The sequence below is a fragment of the Ranitomeya imitator genome, chromosome 2 (genome assembly GCF_032444005.1).
Source record: "Ranitomeya imitator isolate aRanImi1 chromosome 2, aRanImi1.pri, whole genome shotgun sequence".
NCBI classification, from domain to species: domain Eukaryota; kingdom Metazoa; phylum Chordata; class Amphibia; order Anura; family Dendrobatidae; genus Ranitomeya; species Ranitomeya imitator.
In genome coordinates this window covers 633,597,075-633,618,370 of record NC_091283.1, presented here as the reverse complement: position 1 = coordinate 633,618,370, position 21,296 = coordinate 633,597,075, and the positions used below count along the sequence as shown (strand labels likewise).

General features: G+C 49.8%; 1 protein-coding gene across 5 annotated transcripts in view; it reads left to right on the top strand.

The window, feature by feature from the left end:
• SFXN4 (sideroflexin 4) overlaps positions 1-9,647 on the top strand; it is a 97,577-nt gene extending 87,930 nt beyond the window's left edge. For 4 of the 5 annotated variants that reach the window (XM_069752644.1, XM_069752647.1, XM_069752646.1 and 1 more), the window contains 9 exons: positions 2,117-2,142; positions 2,217-2,270; positions 2,345-2,404; positions 4,431-4,490; positions 4,583-4,673; positions 4,766-4,881; positions 8,730-8,803; positions 8,885-9,002; positions 9,077-9,647. In XM_069752644.1, coding sequence (XP_069608745.1) covers positions 2,117-2,142; positions 2,217-2,270; positions 2,345-2,404; positions 4,431-4,490; positions 4,583-4,673; positions 4,766-4,881; positions 8,730-8,803; positions 8,885-9,002; positions 9,077-9,154 — 677 coding nt within the window. In that variant the 3' untranslated portion in view covers positions 9,155-9,647. The remainder of the gene's footprint in view (positions 1-2,116; positions 2,143-2,216; positions 2,271-2,344; positions 2,405-4,430; positions 4,491-4,582; positions 4,674-4,765; positions 4,882-8,729; positions 8,804-8,884; positions 9,003-9,076) is intronic. The other variant, XM_069752648.1, reaches the window with a different exon arrangement.
• The last annotated feature ends 11,649 nt before the right edge of the window (positions 9,648-21,296 follow it).

The following is a 21,296-nucleotide window of genomic DNA, read 5'->3' as shown; positions in this document are numbered from 1 at the left end:
GACAGACAGTCGGCTCAGCATTACATCAGTACATAGGGAGCAGCAGCTGTAACCTCGCCTGGCACTGACTGACAGCCTGCTCAGCATTACATCAGTACATAGGGAGCGGCAGCTGTAACCTCGCCTGCCACTGACAGAGAGTCGGCTCAGCATTACATCAGTACATAGGGAGCGGCAGCTGTAACCTCGCCTGACACTGACAGGCAGTCGGCTCAGCATTGCATCAGTACATAGGGAGCGGCAGCTGTAACCTCGCCTGACACTGACAGGCAGTCGGCTCAGCATTGCACCAGTACATAGGGAGCGGCAGCTGTAACCTCGCCTGCCACTGACAGACAGTCGGCTCAGCATTACATCAGTACATTGGGAGCGGCAGCTGTAACCTCGCCCGCCACTGACAGACAGTCGGCTCAGCATTACATCAGTACATAGGGAGCGGCAGCTGTAACCTCGCCTGCCACTGACAGACAGTCGGCTCAGCATTACATCAGTACATAGGGAGCGGCAGCTGTAACCTCGCCTGCCACTGACAGTCGGCTCAGCATTACATCAGTACATAGGGAGCGGCAGCTGTAACCTCGCCTGACACTGACACAGAGTTGGCTCAGCATTACATCAGTACATAGGGAGCGGCAGCTGTAACCTCGCCCGCCACTGACAGACAGTCGGCTCAGCATTACATCAGTACATAGGGAGCGGCGGCTGTAACCTCGCCCGCCACTGACAGTCGGCTCAGCATTACATCAGTACATAGGGAGCGGCAGCTGTAACCTCGCCCGCCACTGACAGTCGGCTCAGCATTACATCAGTACATAGGGAGCGGCAGCTGTAACCTCGCCCGCCACTGACAGTCGGCTCAGCATTACATCAGTACATAGGGAGCGGCAGCTGTAACCTCGCCCGCCACTGACAGAGAGTCGGCTCAGCATTACATCAGTACATAGGGAGCGGCAGCTGTAACCTCGCCTGACACTGACAGACAGTCGGCTCAGCATTGCATCAGTACATAGGGAGCGGCAGCTGTAACCTCGCCCGCCACTGACAGTCGGCTCAGCATTACATCAGTACATAGGGAGCGGCAGCTGTAACCTCGCCCGCCACTGACAGTCGGCTCAGCATTGCATCAGTACATAGGGAGCGGCAGCTGTAACCTCGCCTGACACCGACAGAGAGTCGGCTCAGCATTACATCAGTACATAGGGAGCGGCAGCTGTAACCTCGCCCGCCACTGACAGTCGGCTCAGCATTGCATCAGTACATAGGGAGCGGCAGCTGTAACCTCGCCCGCCACTGACAGTCGGCTCAGCATTGCATCAGTACATAGGGAGCGGCAGCTGTAACCTCGCCTGACACCGACAGAGAGTCGGCTCAGCATTACATCAGTACATAGGGAGCGGCGGCTGTAACCTCGCCTGCCACTGACTGACAGCCAGTTCACCAGTGCATCAGTACAGACCTACTGTCAGTCAGTACCAGGTGGCCTGAATGTGTGAACACTGGGGTTGCAGGGAGGTTTGCAGTTCATTTTCTACCGTCATTCAGGTTCTCATTGAGGCGGACGCATTCCTTGAGAATGCTATTCGCTGTCGATTAACCCTGTATCTGCAGGTTAGTAGCGGTTTTCCCAGCAGGTTCCCTTTAATATAAGCCACCATTTCGCCTCCGCTCAGCACAATAGAAAAAGGGTTTTGAATTGTCAGTAATTATAGCACAAACTGCAGACGACGGGATTTGGGCCACTCATGACTAGACTGTACCAAACCCTCAGCAGCGCATGGACTAGCTCAGTGTATTTGTGACATGTCCTGGCTGTTTATATCTCAGCGGGCGGCCGGTGTCATTGTAATACATTCTGCGATGTGCGAAGGTCTGGAATGTTCCAGTTTTATTGACATGAATCAGATATGATGAAATTGGCTGGGGGTGGAGCCGATTTCTGAGCGCAGAGTGTGGAGGGTGATCAGTGGCAGCGAGTGTGGCGGGTGATCAGTGGCAGCGAGTGTGGCAGGTGATCAGTGGCAGCGAGTGTGGAGGGTGATCAGTGGCAGCGGCGCAGGCGCTGCTCCTCTCCAGTGGGTACGGATTAACCCATTGTAACGAGGCTTCTCTCTTGCAGTGTACGTGTTGCTGGGTGCTCCTCTGGTGAGTATTTCTGCTCGTGGTCCACCTTGGCACCAGGGAGATGCAGCCTCTAATCAGCCTTGTACGTTCATCAGGTGGTGGCTTCACTGGTCCGGCACACTTCTGTCACAGCTGCCTTCTTCTTCCAGGTCAGTCAGTCTCCGCTTTAATCTGCTAAGCTCGGCACTGCTACACTCTATTACCCCATATTGTTTTCCCTCAGCTTCCCTTCCAGACATACAATGCCGGATTCACTATAATGAACGGGAACCGCTCTCTGCCGGTGAGTGTCAGTGATGGAGGGGCTAGTGCTTAGTGCTGAGCAGAGGAGTGTCAGGGATGGGGCTAGTGCTTAGTGCTGAGCAGGGGAGGGGCTAGTGCCTAGTGCTGAGCAGAGGAGTGTCAGTGATGGAGGGGCTAGTGCTTAGTGCTGAGCAGAGGAGTGTCGGGAGGGGCTAGTGCTTAGTGCTGAGCAGGGGAGTGTCAGGGAAGGGGCTAGTGCTTAGAGCTGAGCAGGGGAGTGTCAGGGGAGGGGCTAGTGCTTAGTGCTGAGCAGGGGAGTGTCAGGGAAGGGCTAGTGCTTAGTGCTGAGCAGGGGAGTGTCAGGGAAGGGGCTAGTGCTTATTGCTGAGCAGAGGAGTGTCAGTGATGGAGGTGCTAGTGCTTATTGCTGAGCAGAGGAGTGTCAGGGGAGGGGCTAGTGCTTATTGCTGAGCAGGGGAGTGTCAGTGATGGAGGGGCTAGTGCTTTTTGCTGAGCAGGGGAGGGGCTAGTGCTTAGTGCTCAGCAGAGGAGTCTGTTATGGAGGGGCTAGTGCTTAGTGCTGAGCAGAGGAGTGTCAGGGGAGGGGCTAGTACTTATTGCTGAGCAGGGGAGTGTCAGTGATGGAGGGGCTAGTGCTTATTGCTGAGCAGGGGAGGGACTAGTGCTTAGTGCTCAGCAGAGGAGTGTCAGTTATGGAGGGGCTAGTGCTTAGTGCTGAGCAGAGGAGTGTCAGGGGAGGGGCTAGTGCTTAGAGCTGAGCAGGGGAGGGGCTAGTGCTTAGTGCTGAGCAGAGGAGTGTCAGTGATGGAGGGGCTAGTGCTTATTGCTGAGCAGAGGAGTGTCAGGGGAGGGGCTAGTGCTTAGTGCTGAGCAGAGGAGTGTCAGGGGAGGGGCTAATGCTTAGTGCTGAGCAGGGGAGTGTCAGGGGAGGGGCTAGTGCTTAGAGCTGAGCAGAGGAGTGTCAGGGGAGGGGCTAGTGCTTAGTGCTGAGCAGAGGAGTGTCAGAGGAGGGGCTAGTGCTTAGTGCTAAGCAGGGGAGTGTCAGGGGAGGGGCTAGTGCTTAGAGCTGAGCAGAGGAGTGTCAGGGGAGGGGCTAGTGCTTAGTGCTGAGCAGAGGAGTGTCAGGGGAGGGGCTAGTGCTTAGTGCTGAGCAGGGGAGTGTCAGGGGAGGGGCTAGTGCTTAGAGCTGAGCAGAGGAGTGTCAGGGGAGGGGCTAGTGCTTAGTGCTGAGCAGAGGAGTGTCAGGGGAGGGGCTAGTGCTTAGTGCTGAGCAGGGGAGTGTCAGGGAAGGGCTAGTGCTTAGTGCTGAGCAGGGGAGTGTCGGGAGGGGCTAGTGCTTAGTGCTGAGCAGGGGAGTGTCAGGGAAGGGGCTAGTGCTTAGTGCTGAGCAGGGGAGTGTCAGGGAAGGGCTATTGCTTAGTGCTGAGCAGGGAAGTGTCAGGGAAGGGCTAGTGCTTAGTGCTGAGCAGGGGAGTGTCAGGGAAGGGGCTAGTGCTTAGTGCTGAGCAGGGGAGGGGCTAGTGCTTAGTGCTGAGCAGGGGAGTGTCAGGGAAGGGCTACTGCTTAGTGCTGAGCAGGGGAGGGGCTAGTGCTTAGTGCTGAGCAGGGGAGGGGCTAGTGCTTAGTGCTGAGCAGGGGAGGGGCTAGTGCTTAGTGCTGAGCAGGGGAGTGTCAGGGAAGGGGCTAGTGCTTAGTGCTGAGCAGGGGAGTGTCAGGGAAGGGGCTAGTGCTTAGTGCTGAGCAGGGGAGTGTCAGGGAAGGGGCTAGTGCTTAGTGCTGAGCAGGGGAGTGTCAGGGAAGGGCTAGTGCTTAGTGCTGAGCAGGGGAGTGTCAGGGAAGGGCTAGTGCTTAGTGCTGAGCAGGGGAGTGTCAGGGAAGGGCTAGTGCTTAGTGCTGAGCAGGGAAGTGTCAGGGAAGGGGCTAGTGTTGAGTGCTGAGCAGGGCAGGGGCTATATCTTAGTGCTGAGAAAGTTAGTGTCGGGAGGGGCTAGTGCTTAGTGCTGAGCAGGGTAGTGTCAGGGGAGTTAATGAATGTGTTTTTTCAGGAGAAGTCCCAGCAACCGCTCTACCTTTCTGCTTCCATTCTCTACCTCACCTGTATAGGGGTACGTATCAGGTGGGAGGTCACATGACATGCACTTGTCCTGGTGTCAACAGTCTTGGCATAATACGTTATCCTTGTTGTCTTCTCCGGCAGGCAGCCCCAGCACTCGCTATGAAGAGGCTTGGGATCCGCAGTCCGGCGATCCACAGCTTCTTTGGTAAAATACTCCCACCTCCACTCTATGGTAAGTGAGGGTCTGCCGTCCATCCTTCCCTCCCTCATACTGACCATAAAGTCAGTGCTGCCCCTCTAGTATGGCCTCTCTGTGTTTTGCAGCTTTGTTTGGGGGACTGAGTGTTGCACTGATGAGGTTTTCAGAAATGGAACGTGGTGTTCAGATCGTGGATAGAGAGGGAAATGTGGTCGGGGCTTCTTACAAAGCAGCAGAGAAGGTAAATTCTGCCCCTTATACTGAACACCTCCAGCCCCACGGTGTATAATCTTCGGCCCCTCGCCCCCCCCGGTGTATAACCTCCGGCCCCTCACCCCCGGTGTATAATCTCTGGCCTCTTGCCACCCCCCCGGTGTATAACCTTCAGCCCCCCAATGTATATCCTCCGGCCCTTTGCCCGCCCCCGGTGTATAACCTCCGGCCCCTAGCCCCCCGGTGTATAATCTCTGGCTTCTCGCCCCTGGGGTACAACCTCCAGCCCCTCACCCCCCGATGTATATCATCCGGCCCTTCTCCCACTCCCCGGTGTATAACCTCCGGCCCTTCGCCTACTCCCCGGTGTATAACCTCCAGCCCCCCAGTGTATAACCTCCGGCCCCTAGCCCCCGATGTATAACCACCGGCCCCTCGCCCCCCGGTGTATATCCGCCGGCCCCTCACTCCCCGGTGTATATCCTCTGGCCCCTCGCCCCCCGGTGTATATCCTCCAGCCCCTTGCCCCCCGGTGTATATCCTCCGGCCCTTGCCCCTCGGTGTATATCCTCCGGCCCCTTGCCCCCCCGGTGTATATCCTCCGGCCCTCACCCCCCGGTGTGTATCCGCCGGCCCCTCACCCCCCGGTGTATATCCTCCGGCCCCTCGCCCCCCGGTGTATATCCTCCGGCCCCTCACCCCCCGGTGTATATCCTCCGGCCCCTCGCCCCCCGGTGTATATCCTCCGGCTTTTGCCCCTTGGTGTTGAACCTTCGGCCCCTAGCCCCCCCAGTGTATAAACTCTGGCCCCTCGCCACCCCGGTGTATATCCTCCGGCCTCTCGCCCCCCGGTGTATATCCTCCGGCCCTTGCCCCTCGGTGTAGAACCTTCGGCCCCTTGCCCCCCCAGTGTATAAACTCTGGCCCCTCGCCACCCCGGTGTATAACCTCTCACCCCACACCCCGCGGTGTGTATCCTACGTCCTCTCTACCTCTGGTGTATACCCTCCGGTCCCCTGGTGAATGCTTTCCAGTGCCCCAGCATTTACCCTCCGGCCCCCTGCCATGCTGTCTGCCAGCTGTCAGCGATGAAGTGGAGACCCCATAAGGTAACAGATCAGGGGGTGGAGTACTGAGGAGCAGAAAAGTCGCTACCTCTATGCTGACCCCATAACTACAGAGTCCAGACCTCCTCTAGTATCAGCACAAACACTGCTCCCCCATCGGGAGCTTCATGGCCGAGCAGCTGCATGCAGCCGTACATCACCAAGCACAATGCCGAGCGTTGGATGTAGTGGTGTAAATCTGCCACCACTGGACTCTGGAGGAGACGTGTCCTGTGCAGTGACAGATAGCACTTCTCCATCGGCTGGAGGATAGAGAAGCCCCCGGAGGAGGATGTGGGGGGCACATACTTTCTCCATATTAATGTCTATGGATGTAGATGAGGACAGTGAAGCCCCCGGAGGAGGATGTGGGGGGCACATACTGTCTCCATATTAATGTCTATGGATGTAGATGAGGACAGTGAAGCCCCCGGAGGAGGATGTGGGGGGCACATACTGTCTCCATATTAATGTCTATGGATGTAGATGAGGACTAAGAAGCCCCCGGAGGATGATGTGGGGGGCACATACTTTCTCCATATTAATGTCTATGGATGTAGATGAGGACAGAGAAGCCCCCGGAGGAGGATGTGGGGGGCACATACTGTCTCCATATTAATGTCTATGGATGTAGATGAGGACAGTGAAGCCCCCGGAGGAGGATGTGGGGGGCACATACTGTCTCCATATTAATGTCTATGGATGTAGATGAGGACTAAGAAGCCCCCGGAGGATGATGTGGGGGGCACATACTTTCTCCATATTAATGTCTATGGATGTAGATGAGGACCGAGAAGCCCCCGGAGGAGGATGTGGGGGGCACATACTGTCTCCATATTAATGTCTATGGATGTACAGTTAGGTCCATATATATTTGGACAGGGACAACATTTTTCTAATTTTTGGTTATAGACATTACCACAATTAATTTTAAACAAAACAATTCAGATGCAGTTGAAGTTCAGACTTTCAGCTTTCATTTGAGGGTATCCACATTAAAATTGGATGAAGGGTTTAGGAGTTTCAGCTCCTTATCATGTGCCACCCTGTTTTTAAAAGGACCCAAAGTAATTGGACAGATTCAATAATTTTAAATAAAATGTTCATTTTTAGTACTTGATTGAAAACCCTTTGTTGGCAATGACTGCCTGAAGTCTTGAACTCATGGACATCACCAGACGCTGTGTTTCCTCCTTTTTGATGCTCGGCCTTCACTGCAGTGGTTTTCAGTTGCTGTTTGTTTGTGGCCTTTCTGTCTGAAGTTTAGTCTTTAACAAGTGAAATGCTGCTCAATTGGGTTGAGATTAGGGGACTGACTTGGCCATTCGTGAATATTCCACTTCTTTGCTTTAATAAACTCCTGGGTTGCTTTGGCTTTATGTTTTGGGTCATTGTCCATCTGTAGTATGAAACGACGACCAATCAGTTTGGCTGCATTTGGCTGGATCTGAGCACACAGTATGGCGGCTCTGAAGACCTCAGAATTCATTCTTCTGTCCTGTGTCACATCATCAATAAACACTAGTGACCCAGTGCCACTGGCAGCCATACATGCCCGCGCCATCACACTGCCTCCGCCGGGTTTATGCATGCCCGCGCCATCACACTGCCTCCGCCGGGTTTATGCATGCCCGCGCCATCACACTGCCTCCGCCGGGTTTATGCATGCCCGCGTCATCACACTGCCTCCGCCGGGTTTTACAGATGATTTGGTATGCTTTGGATCATGAGCTGTACCACGCCTTCGCCATACTTTTCTCTTTCCATCATTCTGGTAGAGGTTGATCTTGGTTTTATCTGTCCAAAGAATGTTCTTCCAGAACTGTGCGGCTTTTTTAGATGTTTTTTAGCCTTTTTCTTCTTGATGCTTATGAGTGGCTGCACCGTGCAGTGAACCCTCTGTAGTTACTTTCATGCAGTCTTCTCTTCATGGTAGATTTGGATATTGATACGCCGACCTCCTGGAGAGTGTTGGTCACTTGGTCGGCTGTTGTGAAGGGGTTTCTCTTCACCATGGAGATTATTCTGCGATCATCCACCACTGTTGTCTTCCGTGGGCGCCCAGGTCTTTTTGCATTGATGAATTCACCAGTGCTTTCTTTCTTTCTCAGGATGGACCAAACTGTAGATTTTGCCACTCCTAATATTGTAGCAATTTCTCGGATGGTTTTTTTTCTGTTTTCGCAGCGTAAGGATGGCTTGTTTCACCTGCATGGAGATCTCCTTTGACCGCATGTTCACTTCAGAGCAAAACCTTCCAAATGCAGCACCACAACTCAAATCAACTCCAGGCCTTTTATCTGCTTAATTGAGAATGACATAACGAAGGGATTGCCCACACCTGTCCATGAAATAGCCTTGGAGTCAATTGTCCAATTACTTTTGGTCCCTTTAAAAACAGGGTGGCACATGTTAAGGAGCTGAAACTCCTAAACCCTTCATCCAATTTTAATGTGGATACTCTCAAATGAAAGCTGAAAGTCTGAACTTCAACTGCATCTGAATTGTTTTGTTTAAAATTCATTGTGGTAATGTCTATAACCAAAATTAGAAAAATGTTGCCTCTGTCCAAATAGATATGGACCTAACTGTAGATGAGGACCGAGAAGCCCCCGGAGGAGGATGTGGGGGGCACATACTTTCTCCATATTAACGTCTATGGATGTAGATGAGGACAGAGAAGCCCCCAGAGGAGGTGTAAGGACCCTGGACTGTATGAGCACCTCTGTACATAGAGGCAGCCATGGTCACCAGCTCTTCTGCTCTTCAGGCCATGAAGGAGACAGCACTGTCCCGGTCGGCTCTTCTTGGCATCACTGCATTGATTCCCTCCCTGATGAGATGGTGAGTGCTGTCAGCGCCTTTCCTCCAGCTTGGAGCTGTGCCACAGTTCTGTAAACTCTGTATTTTCCTCACTTTTCACAGCTCTTCCAATATGACGAGAAACCCGCAGATGTTCACTCTGCTTGGACACCTGGCTGCTCTTGTTACCTTTGGGATGATGGTTCCTGTGTCATTCAGCATCTTTCCTCAGAAGGGATGGGTGCGTGTTCACAGCCATAGACCTTTATGTGGGGCATTCACATCCCTCTAATGTTCCCATACAATGTGTTTCAGATCAGACGAGATGATTTGGAGGAAGAACTGAAGGAGAAGTCATCAGAGCCTGTGCTGTTCTATAATCGGGGATTATGAAACTGTGGGTGACTGCAGCCAGAGGACATTGTTGAGCCTGTTAGCAACTGGGGGTCGTCTCTGAGCCTGGAAGTGTCCTCCACAATTTTAGGTCATTTCTGACTCTGGAAGTTTCCTCCACGGCTAAGGATGTTCTCTGAGTTTGGAAATGTCCTCTACGGTCAGTGATCTTCTCTGAGCCAGGAAATATCCTCCACGGTATGGGATCTTCTCTGAGCTTGGATATGTCCTCCACCATCGGGGGTCTTTTCTGAGCTTTGAAATGTCCTCCACATTTGGGGGTCTTTTCTGAGCTTGGAAATTTCCTCCTCGTTCGGGGCTCTTCTGAGCTTGGAAATGTCCTTCACGGTTGGGGATCTTCTCTGAGTCTGGAATTGTCCTCCACGGTCGGGGATCTTCTCTGAGCCTGGAATTGGCCTTCACGGTCATTGATCTTGTTTGAGTTGGACAATGCTGACATTTTCTTCTTATAACATAAAACCGTAAAAGCCTTTCTGATGGTTGTGTAATGCCTGCTGCAGCACAGTAGGACACAACCTCCACCATGGGGTTCGGGTGAAGGAAAACAGGTACACTCACAGAGAAATCACAGAGCAGCAGGCAGAAGCCACTAGGTGGTAAAAGAGTAGTCAGAAAAAGGTGGGTCAGCAACAGAGAGGGAACGAAGTACCAGAGGTTACAGCAATACACGTGGTCAGAAACAAGCCAAAAAGTTAGAGCCGATCAGGAGCAGGAAAGCCAGAGACGCAAGACAGTCAAACAGGTCAGAGGACAAGCCAAGTCAAATACCAAGAAGTCACAACACGGAGAACGAGTACTGCAACGAGCGAAGTCACAGGGGAGCACAGGAACGGGACCTAGGTAAACGGGCAAATCAGGGTATAACGGGTCAGCTGCTCAAGCCAGAGACAGGAACTATAACTGACACTGCTTGCAGGTAACATCGGACTGAAATAGCCAGACAGATCCCAAAATGAGGCAAGGAAGATTAACCCCCGCATGACCATCCCGGGGAGAGAATATTCAGAAACAAACCCTGGACTGGATCATGACAGTACCCCTCTCTCAATGGGGGCCACCGCACCCCCAGGTTTCCTCAGATATCGAGCATGAAAGGGTCGGACCAAACGATCCGCATTGACCGAGCGAGCCGGTACCCAAGACCGGCCCTCTGGACCGCAACCTTTCCAATGGACCAGATACTGATACCAGATACTGAAGTGAACGGTCTGATCATCCACCAAAACAGGAGGCGAACGAGATCCGCAGCGACGGGGACAAGCGCAGACGAAAGGCAACATGATTAACTACCTCCAAAATTTCGTAAGGTCCAATAACTTTGGGACCCAACTTAGCAGAAGGAAACCTCAACCTTATATTCTTAGTGGCTAACCATACCTTATCCCCTACCTGGAATTCCAGCCCCACCGACCGTCGTTTATCAGCAAAAAATGTATACTTGCCCTGTCATGATCCCAATGGCAGGGGATCACAAAAGGACAAGCACAAAAAACAGAACAAGCTCTAGGGTGATGGAAACTGAGCTGACCGCGATCCTGAACCTAATTCACAACACTAGCAGTAGCCGGGGAACGTGCCTACGATGATTCTAGACGTCTCGCGCCAGCCGAAGGACTAACTTCCCCTATTAGAAGAAACAAAGACCTCTCTTGCCTCCAGAGAAACACCCCACAGAAATAGCAGCCCCCCACATGTAATGACGGTGAAATGAGAGGAAAGCACATACGTAGTAATGAAAACAGATTCAGCAAAATGAGGCCCGCTAAAACTAGATAGCAGAGGATACAAAAGTGAACTGCGCGGTCAGCGAAAAACCCTACAAAAAACCATCCTGAAATTACTTGAACTCATGTGCCAACTCATGGAACATGAGGAGTAATATCAGGCCACTAGAGCAACCAGCAACAAGGAATCACATAACTGCAAGCTGGACTAAAACAAAAATAAAGCAAAACGTGGAACAGGAAAATCAAAAACTTAGCTTGTCCTGAAGATTACAGAAGCGGAAAGCAGAGGTAACAAGACACACTGATTACATTGATCGCCGGCGAGGAAATGACAAGAAAGCCAGGTTAAATAGGAAACTCCCATATCCTGATAGAACAGGTGGACACCAGAGACCGCAGAGAACACAAGTCACCCAGTACCATCTGTAACCACCAAAGGGAGCCCAAAAACAGAATCCACAACAGTACCCCCCCCTTGAGGAGGGGTCACCGAACCCTCACGAGAACCACCAGGGCGACCAGGATGAGCCCTATGAAATGCACGGACCAAATCAGCAGCATGAACATCAGAGGCAACCACCCAAGAATTATCCTCCTGACCATAACCCTTCCACTTGACCAAATATTGAAGTTTCCGTCTGGAAACACGAGAATCCAAGATCTTCTCCACAACATACTCCAATTCTCCCTCCACCAGCACCGGAGCAGGAGGCTCAAGCGAAGGAACAACCGGTACCTCATACTTCCGCAACAACGACCGATGGAACACATTATGAATAGCAAACGATGCCGGGAGATCCAAACGAAACGACACAGGGTTAAGAATTTCCAAGATCCTATAGGGACCGATGAACCGAGGCTTGAACTTAGGAGAAGAGACCTTCATAGGAACAAAACGAGAAGACAACCACACCAAGTCCCCAACACGAAGTCGAGGACCCACGCGGCGACGGCGATTAGCAAACTGCTGAGCCCTCTCCTGGGACAACTTCAAATTGTCCACCACATGACTCCAAATCTGATGCAACCTATCCACCACCATGTCCACTCCAGGACAATCAGAAGGCTCCACCTGACCAGAGGAAAAACGAGGATGAAACCCCGAATTACAAAAGAAAGGAGAAACCAAGGTAGCAGAACTAGCCCGATTATTAAGGGCAAATTCGGCAAGCGGCAAAAAGGTAACCCAGTCATCTTGATCAGCAGAAACAAAACACCTTAAATAAGTTTCCAAGGTCTGATTAGTTCGTTCCGTCTGGCCATTCGTCTGAGGATGGAATGCAGACGAAAAGGACAAATCAATGCCCATCTTAGCACAGAACGTCCGCCAAAATCTAGACACAAACTGGGATCCCCTGTCAGAAACAATGTTCTCCGGAATCCCATGCAAACGAACCACGTTCTGAAAAAACAGAGGGACCAACTCAGAGGAGGATGGTAACTTAGGCAAGGGTACCAGATGAACCATCTTAGAAAAGCGGTCACACACAACCCAGATGACGGACATTTTTTGAGAGACAGGGAGATCCAAAATAAAGTCCATGGAAATGTGCGTCCAAGGCCTCTTCGGGATAGGCAAAGGTGACAACAATCCACTGGCCCGAGAACAGCAAGGCTTAGCCCGAGCGCAAACTTCACAAGACTGCACAAAAGAACGCACATCCCTCGACAAGGAAGGCCACCAAAAAGACCTGGCCACCAAGTCTCTAGTACCAAATATTCCAGGATGACCTACGCAGAAGAATGGACCTCGGAGATGACTCTACTGGTGCAATTATCCGGAACAAACAGTCTTTCAGGCGGACAACGATCAGGTTTATCCGCCTGAAACTCCTGCAAAGCACGTCTCAAGTCTGGGAAGACAGCCGACAAAATCACCCCATCCCTAAGGATACCAGTGGGCTCAGAATTTCCAGGGGAATCAGGCACTAAACTCCTAGAAAGAGCATCCGCCTTCACATTCTTTGAACCTGGCAGGTATGAAACCACAAAATCGAAACGGGAGAAAAACAGTGACCAACGAGCCTGTCTAGGATTCAGACGCTTGGCAGACTCAAGGTAAATCAGATTTTTGTGATCAGTCAAGACCACCACACGATGTCTAGCACCCTCAAGCCAATGACGCCACTCCTCAAATGCCCACTTCATGGCCAAAAGCTCCCGATTACCAACATCATAATTCCGCTCAGTGGGCGAAAACTTTCTAGAAAAGAAAGCACATGGCTTCATCACCGAGCAATCGGAGCTTCTCTGTGACAAAACCGCCCCCGCTCCAATCTCAGAAGCATCAACCTCAACCTGAAAAGGAAGCGAAACATCTGGCTGACGCAACACAGGAGCAGAAGAAAACCGGCGCTTAAGTTCCTGAAAGGCCTCCACCGCCGCAAGAGACCAATCAGCAACATCAGCACCCTTCTTAGTCAGATCCGTCAAAGGCTTAACAACACTAGAAAAATTAGTTATGAAACGACGATAAAAATTAGCAAAGCCCAAGAACTTCTGTAGACTCTTAAGAGATGTAGGCTGCGTCCAGTCACAAATAGCTTGAACCTTGACGGGATCCATCTCAATAGTAGAAGGGGAAAAAATATACCCCAAAAAAAGAAATCTTCTGGACTCCAAAGAGACACTTTGAACCTTTTACAAACAAAGAATTGGCCCGCAGGACCTGAAACACCTTCCTGACCTGCTGAACATGGGACTCCCAGTCATCAGAAAAAACCAAAACATCATCCAAATACACAATCATAAATTTATCCAGATATTCACGGAAAATATCGTGCATAAAGGACTGGAAGACAGAAGGAGCATTAGAAAGTCCAAAAGGCATCACCAAATACTCAAAATGGCCCTCAGGCGTATTAAATGCGGTTTTCCACTCATCACCCTGCTTAATCCGCACAAGATTATACGCACCCCGAAGATCAATCTTAGTGAACCATTTATCCCCCTTAATGCGAGCGAACAAATCAGTCAACAATGGAAAAGGATACTGATATTTGACCGTAATCTTATTCAAAAGACGGTAATCTATACAAGGCCTCAAGGAACCATCTTTTTTGGCCACGAAAAAAAAACCTGCTCCCAAAGGAGACAAAGATGGACGGATATGTCCCTTTTCCAAGGACTCCTTAACATAATCCCGCATAGCAGTATGCTCTGGCACTGACAGATTGAACAAACGACCTTTAGGAAATTTACTGCCAGGAATCAAATCTATAGCACAATCGCAATCCCTGTGAGGAGGAAGCGAATTGAGCTTAGGCTCCTCAAAAACATCCCGATAATCAGACAAAAATACAGGAACCTCAGAAGGAGTAGATGAAGCGATAGAAATCGGAGGTGCATCATCATGAACCCCCTGACATCCCCAGCTTAACACCGACATCGTTTTCCAGTCCAAGACTGGGTTATGAGTTTGTAACCATGGCAGACCAAGCACTAAGACATCATGTAAATTATACAGTACCAGGAAGCGAATCACCTCCTGATGAACGGGAGTCATACGCATGGTCACGTCTGTGCAATACTGAGGTTTATTCATAGCCAAAGGTGTAGAGTCAATTCCTTTCAAAGGAATAGGGATTTCCAGAGGCTCCAGACTAAACCCACAGCGGTTGGCAAATGACCAATCCATAAGACTCAGGGCAGCGCCTGAATCCACATAGGCATCGACGGAAATGGCTGATAATGAACAAATCAGAGTCACAGACAGAATGAACTTAGACTGTAAAGTACTAATGGCAACAGACTTATCAACCTTTTTTGTGCGTTTAGAGCATGCTGATATAACATGAGCTGAATCACCACAATAAAAACACAACCCATTTTTCCGCCTATAGTTTTGCCGTTCACTTCTGGACTGAATTCTATCACATTGCATTGTCTCAGGTGCCTGTTCAGAAGACACCGCCAAATGGTGCACAGGTTTGCGCTCCCGTAAACGCCGATCAATCTGAATAGCCATAGTCATAGACTCATTCAGACCTGTAGGCGCAGGGAACCCCACCATAACATCTTTAATGGCCTCAGAAAGGCCATCTCTGAATTTTGCAGCCAGAGCGCACTCATTCCACTGAGTAAACACCGACCATTTCCGAAATTTCTGACAATATATTTCTGCTTCATCTTGCCCCTGAGAGAGAGCCAATAAAGCTTTTTCAGCCTGAATCTCTAGGTTAGGTTCCTCATAGAGCAAACCCAATGCCAGAAAAAACGCATCCACATTGAGCAACGCAGGATCCCCTGGTGCCAATGCAAATGCCCAATTCTGAGGGTCACCCCGCAGGAAAGATATAACAATCTTGACTTGCTGAGCAGGGTCTCCAGAAGAGCGAGATTTCAAAGAAAGAAACAACTTGCAATTGTTCCTAAAATTCAGAAAACTAGATCTATCTCCAGAAAAAAACTCTGGGATAGGAATTCTAGGTTCAGACATAGGAGCATGTACAACAAAATCTTGTATATTTTGAACCTTAGCAGCAAGATTATTCAGGCTGGAAGCCAAACTCTGGACGTCCATGATAAACAGCTGAGGTCAGAGCCATTCAAGGATTAAGAGGAGGTAAGACGCAGCCAGGCTGCAATTAAGGCTATGCAGCAAACTCTGAGGGGAAAAAAAAAAAAAACTTCCTCAGACTACTTTTCCTCCTACTTCAGCCAATACGATTACCACTTTTTGGCCGGCTATACTGTCATGATCCCAATGGCAGGGGATCACAAAAGGACAAGCACAAGAAACAAAACAAGCTCTAGGGTGATGGAAACTGAGCTGACCGCGATCCTGAACCTCAACACACAACTAGCTGTAGCTGGGGAACGTGCCTACGATGATTCCTAGACGTCTCGCGCCAGCCGAAGAACTAACTTCCCCTATTAGAAGAAACACAGACCTCTCTTGCCTCCAGAGAAACACCCCACAGAAATAGCAGCCCCCCACATGTAATGACGGTGAAATGAGAGGAAAGCACATACGTAGTAATGAAAACAGATTCAGCAAAATGAGGCCCGCTAAAACTAGATAGCAGAGGATACAAAAGTGAACTGCGCGGTCAGCGAAAAACCCTACAAAAAACCATCCTGAAATTACTTGAACTCATGTGCCAACTCATGGAACATGAGGAGTAATATCAGCCCACTAGAGCAACCAGCCAGAAGGAATCACATAACTTCAAGCTGGACTAAAACAAAAATAAAGCAAAACGTGGAACAGGAAAATCAAAAACTTAGCTTGTCCTGAAGATTACAGAGGCGGAAAGCAGAGGTAACAAGACACACTGATTACATTGATCGCCGGCGAGGAAATGACAAGAAAGCCAGGTTAAATAGAAAACTCCCATATCCTGATAGAACAGGTGGACACCAGAGACCGCAGAGAACACAAGTCACCCAGTACCATCTGTAACCACCAGAGGGAGCCCAAAAACAGAATCCACAACATTGCCCTGAGCCTCCCCAATGTTCCTTTGGACCTCCTCCCAGACCTCCCCCAACTGATTAATTGCAACATCAGCACCAAGACAACCCGAATCCAGATGAGAAAATTCACCAAAATGGGAGGTGGAGACAGGCTCGGACTGGCCCACCGGGGAACTGAAGGATCCTCCGGTGGGCCCTGGCACTGACACCTACTGGCAGGGCCCCCACTGCTCCAGGGCCGGGCCCCCACTGCTCCAGGGCCCCCTTCCCTGCTGGGGCCCCCCGCCGCCCGCCTTGAATACTCACCCTGCTCCAGCGATGGTCTCGGCGTCTGCACTGCAGCTCGTCCTGAACGAGCGGTCACGTGACACCGCTCATTAAGGCCATGAATATGCACATATTCATGACCTTAAATGAGCAGTGTCACATGACCGCTCAAGCAGGAAGAAGGTGCTGCGCCGCCGCCTGGAGTCGGGACAGAGCGCGAGGGATGTCGGCACGGCCGTGCAGTGGGACAGGTGAGTATGAGGGACAGGGGGGAAATGAAGGAGGACATAAGCCGGCGCGCCAAGCGGGAGCGGGTGCGGAGAGATAAGCCATGCATACAGGGGGGAATATAAGCCATGCATACAGGGGGGAATATGAGCCATGCATACAGGGGGGAATATTAAGCCATGCATACAGGGCAGAATATAAGCCATGCAAACAGGGGGGAATATAAGCCATGCATACAGGGGGGAATATAAGCCATGCATACAGGGGCGGAATATGAGCCATGCATACAGGGGGGAATATGAGCCATGCATACAGGGGGGAATATGAGCCATGCATACAGGGGCGGACTATGAGCCATGCATACAGGGGGGAATATAAGCCATGCATACAGGGGCTGACTATGAGCCATGCATACAGGGGGGAATATAAGCCATGCATACAGGGGCGGAATATGAGCCATGCACACATGGGTAGATATGAGTCATGCATACAGGAGGGGGTAATATGATCCATGTATATGGGATGGGAGGGAGATGAGCCATGCATACAGGAGGGGGGTCATTATACAGTATTGAGCATCATGTGTGGCCGTTATACAGTATGGAGCATCATGTGTGGCCAATGGATATTATACAGTATGGAGCATCATGTGTGGCCGTTATACAGTATAGAGCATCATTTGTGGCCATTATGCAGTATTGAGCATTATGTGGGATCATTATACAGTATGGAGAACTGTGTGGCCATTATACAGTATGGAGCACTATGTGTGGGTGGTCATTATACAGTATGGAGCACTGTCTGGCCATTATACAGTATGGAGCAATGTGTGGCCATTATACACTATGGAGCATCATGTGTGGCCATTGTACACTATGGAGCATCATGTGTGGCCATTATACAGTATGAAGAACTGTGTGTGGCCATTATACAGTATGCAGCATGATGTGTGGCCATTATACAGTATGGAGCACTGTGTGGCCATTATACAGTATGGAGCATCATGTGCGGCCATTGTACAGTATTGAGCATCATGTGTGGCCATTATACAGTATGTGGAGCACTGTGTGGCCATTATACAGTATGGAGCACTGTGTGGCCATTATACAGTATTGAGCATCATGTGTGGCCATTATACAGTATTGAGCACCATGTGTGTTCATTATACAGTATGGAGCATCATGTGTGGCCATTATACAGTATTGAGCACCATGTGTGGCCATTATACAGTATGGAGCACTGTGTGGCCATTATACAGTATGGAGCATCATGTGTGGCCATTATACAGTATGGAGCACTGTGTGGCCATATTTTTGTTTGCTTATAATTATTGTATATAAAACTGTGATCAGCAGTGCTAAATGGCTGCGGTTGGGACATGGATATGGGTGTGACTAGTTGTGAAATGGGTGTGGTCGGAGGCGTGGCCTAAAATTTGCTGCGGCGCACTACGCGCGCCACAAACTTTATACCTCCTTCCCTTCTTCAAAAGTTGGGAGGTATGGTACCACATTTTCCAGATCACGGCAAGTGCCGCAAATCCCATAGGGAATGAATGAGGCCAAACGCAGTGTTGCCATAAGTGATCCGTTACGCGGCAGATGCAGAAAATCTGCCGGATCTGCTGCAAAAGGCGACTTTCACATCAGCGATTCTTACCAAAGTCACTGCCGATAGTGTCATACTCACCAAAAGGGGAGGCAGCGCTAAAAATGCCTAGGGCAGCAGAAACTCTAAATACGGCCCTGGGGGGCTACATTATATTCTGTGGGGGGACTGCATTATACTCAGGGTACTACATTATATTATGGGGGGCTACATCATACTATATGAGGGATTACAGTATACTCTATGGGGGGCTGCATTATATTTTGTGGTGGGGCTGCATTATTCTCTCAGGGGACTACATAATATTATGGGGGCTACATCATACTATATGAGGGGGCTGCATTATATTCTGTGGTGGAACTGCATTCTCTCAGGGGACTACATTATATTCTGTGGTGGGTGGCATTATACTATATGAGGGGGGTTGCATTATACCCTATGGGGTGCTACATTATATTCTATGGTGGGGACTGCGTCATACCTGAGAGGGTTGCATTATATTTTGTGGGGTGCTGCATTATATTCTATGAGAGGGGACTGCATTATATTTTATGAGGGGGCTACATTATATTCTGTGAGGTGGCTACCCCAACCCTTGCTACATTATTAAGACGTGAACTACCTTATATTATACCCTGATATTAGCGCTTTTTACCGCACAATTGGTGGTCTTGTATCTATTTCTATGTAGCTACATAGTGGGCCCCAAGAATGATTTTCTCTGGTGGGCCCAAGGTGCTCCAGTCCGACGCTGGGTGGAGACCATAATTGCAAATGAACGAGGAAGCACCAGTGGACTGATTAATACGATTATTAAATACGAATTCTGCCAATGGTAATGAAGAGCACCAATCATCTTGACAAGACGTGGCAAGGCACCGTAAAATCTGCTCCAAAGATTGATTGGTCCTCTCAGTCTGACCGCTGGTCTCAGGATGATAGGCTGAAGAAAAGGTCCAACTGATGCCCAGCCTTTTACAAAAAGCCCTCCAGAACTTGGATACGAATTTTACCCCTCTATCAGACACCACACTCACAGGCACACCATGTAATTGCACAACATGCTCGATGGGAAAAATTTAGACAAAGTTTCCGCATTATAGTAATAGAGGACACGGCACTCAAGGTTTGTAGGAGGTGCACAAGTTAGGTATCCAACCCATCAATCATATAGAATAAATTACTTGGCACTCAAGAGATAGTCTTTGCAAGATAAGATGTGAACAATTCGTTTATTAGGTGCATCCAGTTCCACATAAATTGAACGTTTTCGGTCTAATCATAAGACCTTCATCAGAAAAGGTTATTGAGTACTGGATGAAGGTGCACCTTATGGGCCCTATCAGATTGTTTCCATCATCCAGTACTCAATAACCTTTTCTGATGAAGGTCTTATGATTAGACCGAAAACGTTCAATTTATGTGGAACTGGATGCACCTAATAATCGAATTGTTCACATCTTATCTTGCAAAGACTATCTCTTGAGTGCCAAGTAATTTATTCTAAAAGTTTCCGCATTAGGCAGCCCTGCCAATGGTACAAAATGCGCTCACCACCACTACCCAGATCACAGTTTTACCATTAGAAGGACGAAGGTCTGTGCTTTATCCATGCACAGATAGGTCCAAGGTTTATCTGGAATTAGCAATGGAACCAATTCCCCGGCCGGCCGGTTTTGGAGGTTTTAGCGTGGGCACATGTCTCACAGGAAGACACAAATACGACATCAGAAGCCCATGAAGACCACCAAAACAGCCTAGCGATGGCTTTGCACGTGGCTGAGATTCCCGGAATGCCCACTAAGAGCCGAGTCATGGAATTCCTAGAGCACCCTTAACTGATACTGGACAGGCACAAAAACATATTATCCGGCATGGACAGAGGAGCAAGAGACTGGGCTTTCCGAATCTGCTGCACTAATGCCGAGGAAACTCCAGCCACAACCACCCCGTGCTGAAGAATGGAGGAAGGAGGTTCAGAGGAGATATTGGATCCAAGCTGCAGGATAAGGCATCCGCCTTCACATTCTTGGATCCAGGCCTAAAAGTGATTGAAAACTGAAAGCGGGAAAAAAAATTACCGCTTCGCCTGCCTCGGGGTTAAACGTTTGACCGACTCAATGTAAGACAGGTTCTTGTGGTCCATGATGACCGTGATTCGATGGACAGCCCCCACAACACCACCTCCACTCCCACCTCTGAAGCATCCACCTCCACGATAAATGGCTTAGACAGATCAGGTTGAATCCGTACCGGGGCAGACATGAAACATTCTTTTAAAGAAGAAAATGTCGCTAAAGCTGGAGTTGACCAATTTTTTATTTCAGCCTCCTTGCGAAATAAATCAGTGAGGGGTTTAACCACCTGTGAAAACCCCTTGATGAATTTTCTATAGTAATTGGCAAAACCCAAACATCTCTGAAGACCCTTGAGATCTTGGGGTTGCACCCAATCAACAATAGCCTGTACCTTTCCAGGGTCCATGCAAAACCCCTCAGCAGCCAAAATAAACCCAAGAAAGGACAATTCTTGCACAAGAAAATGAACACTTCTCCAGTTTAGCAGAGAGAGAGAGTTCTTCCTGAGCCTCCGGAGGACATCACGGAGATGAACCATATGTTTCATTTTATCAACAAAATATGTAAGGATATCATCCAGATACACCACCATGAAGCGAACAATGAAATCCGAAAAAACATGATTAGTGACATTCTGAGATACCGCTGGCACGTTAGTCAGACCAAAGGGCATAACCAGGTTCTCAAATAAACCCTTGGAGGTGAAGAAAGCCGTATTTCATTCATCCCCCTCCCGCATACGGATGAGATTATATGCTCCCCTGAGGTCTAACTTAGAGAACCACCTGGCCCAAT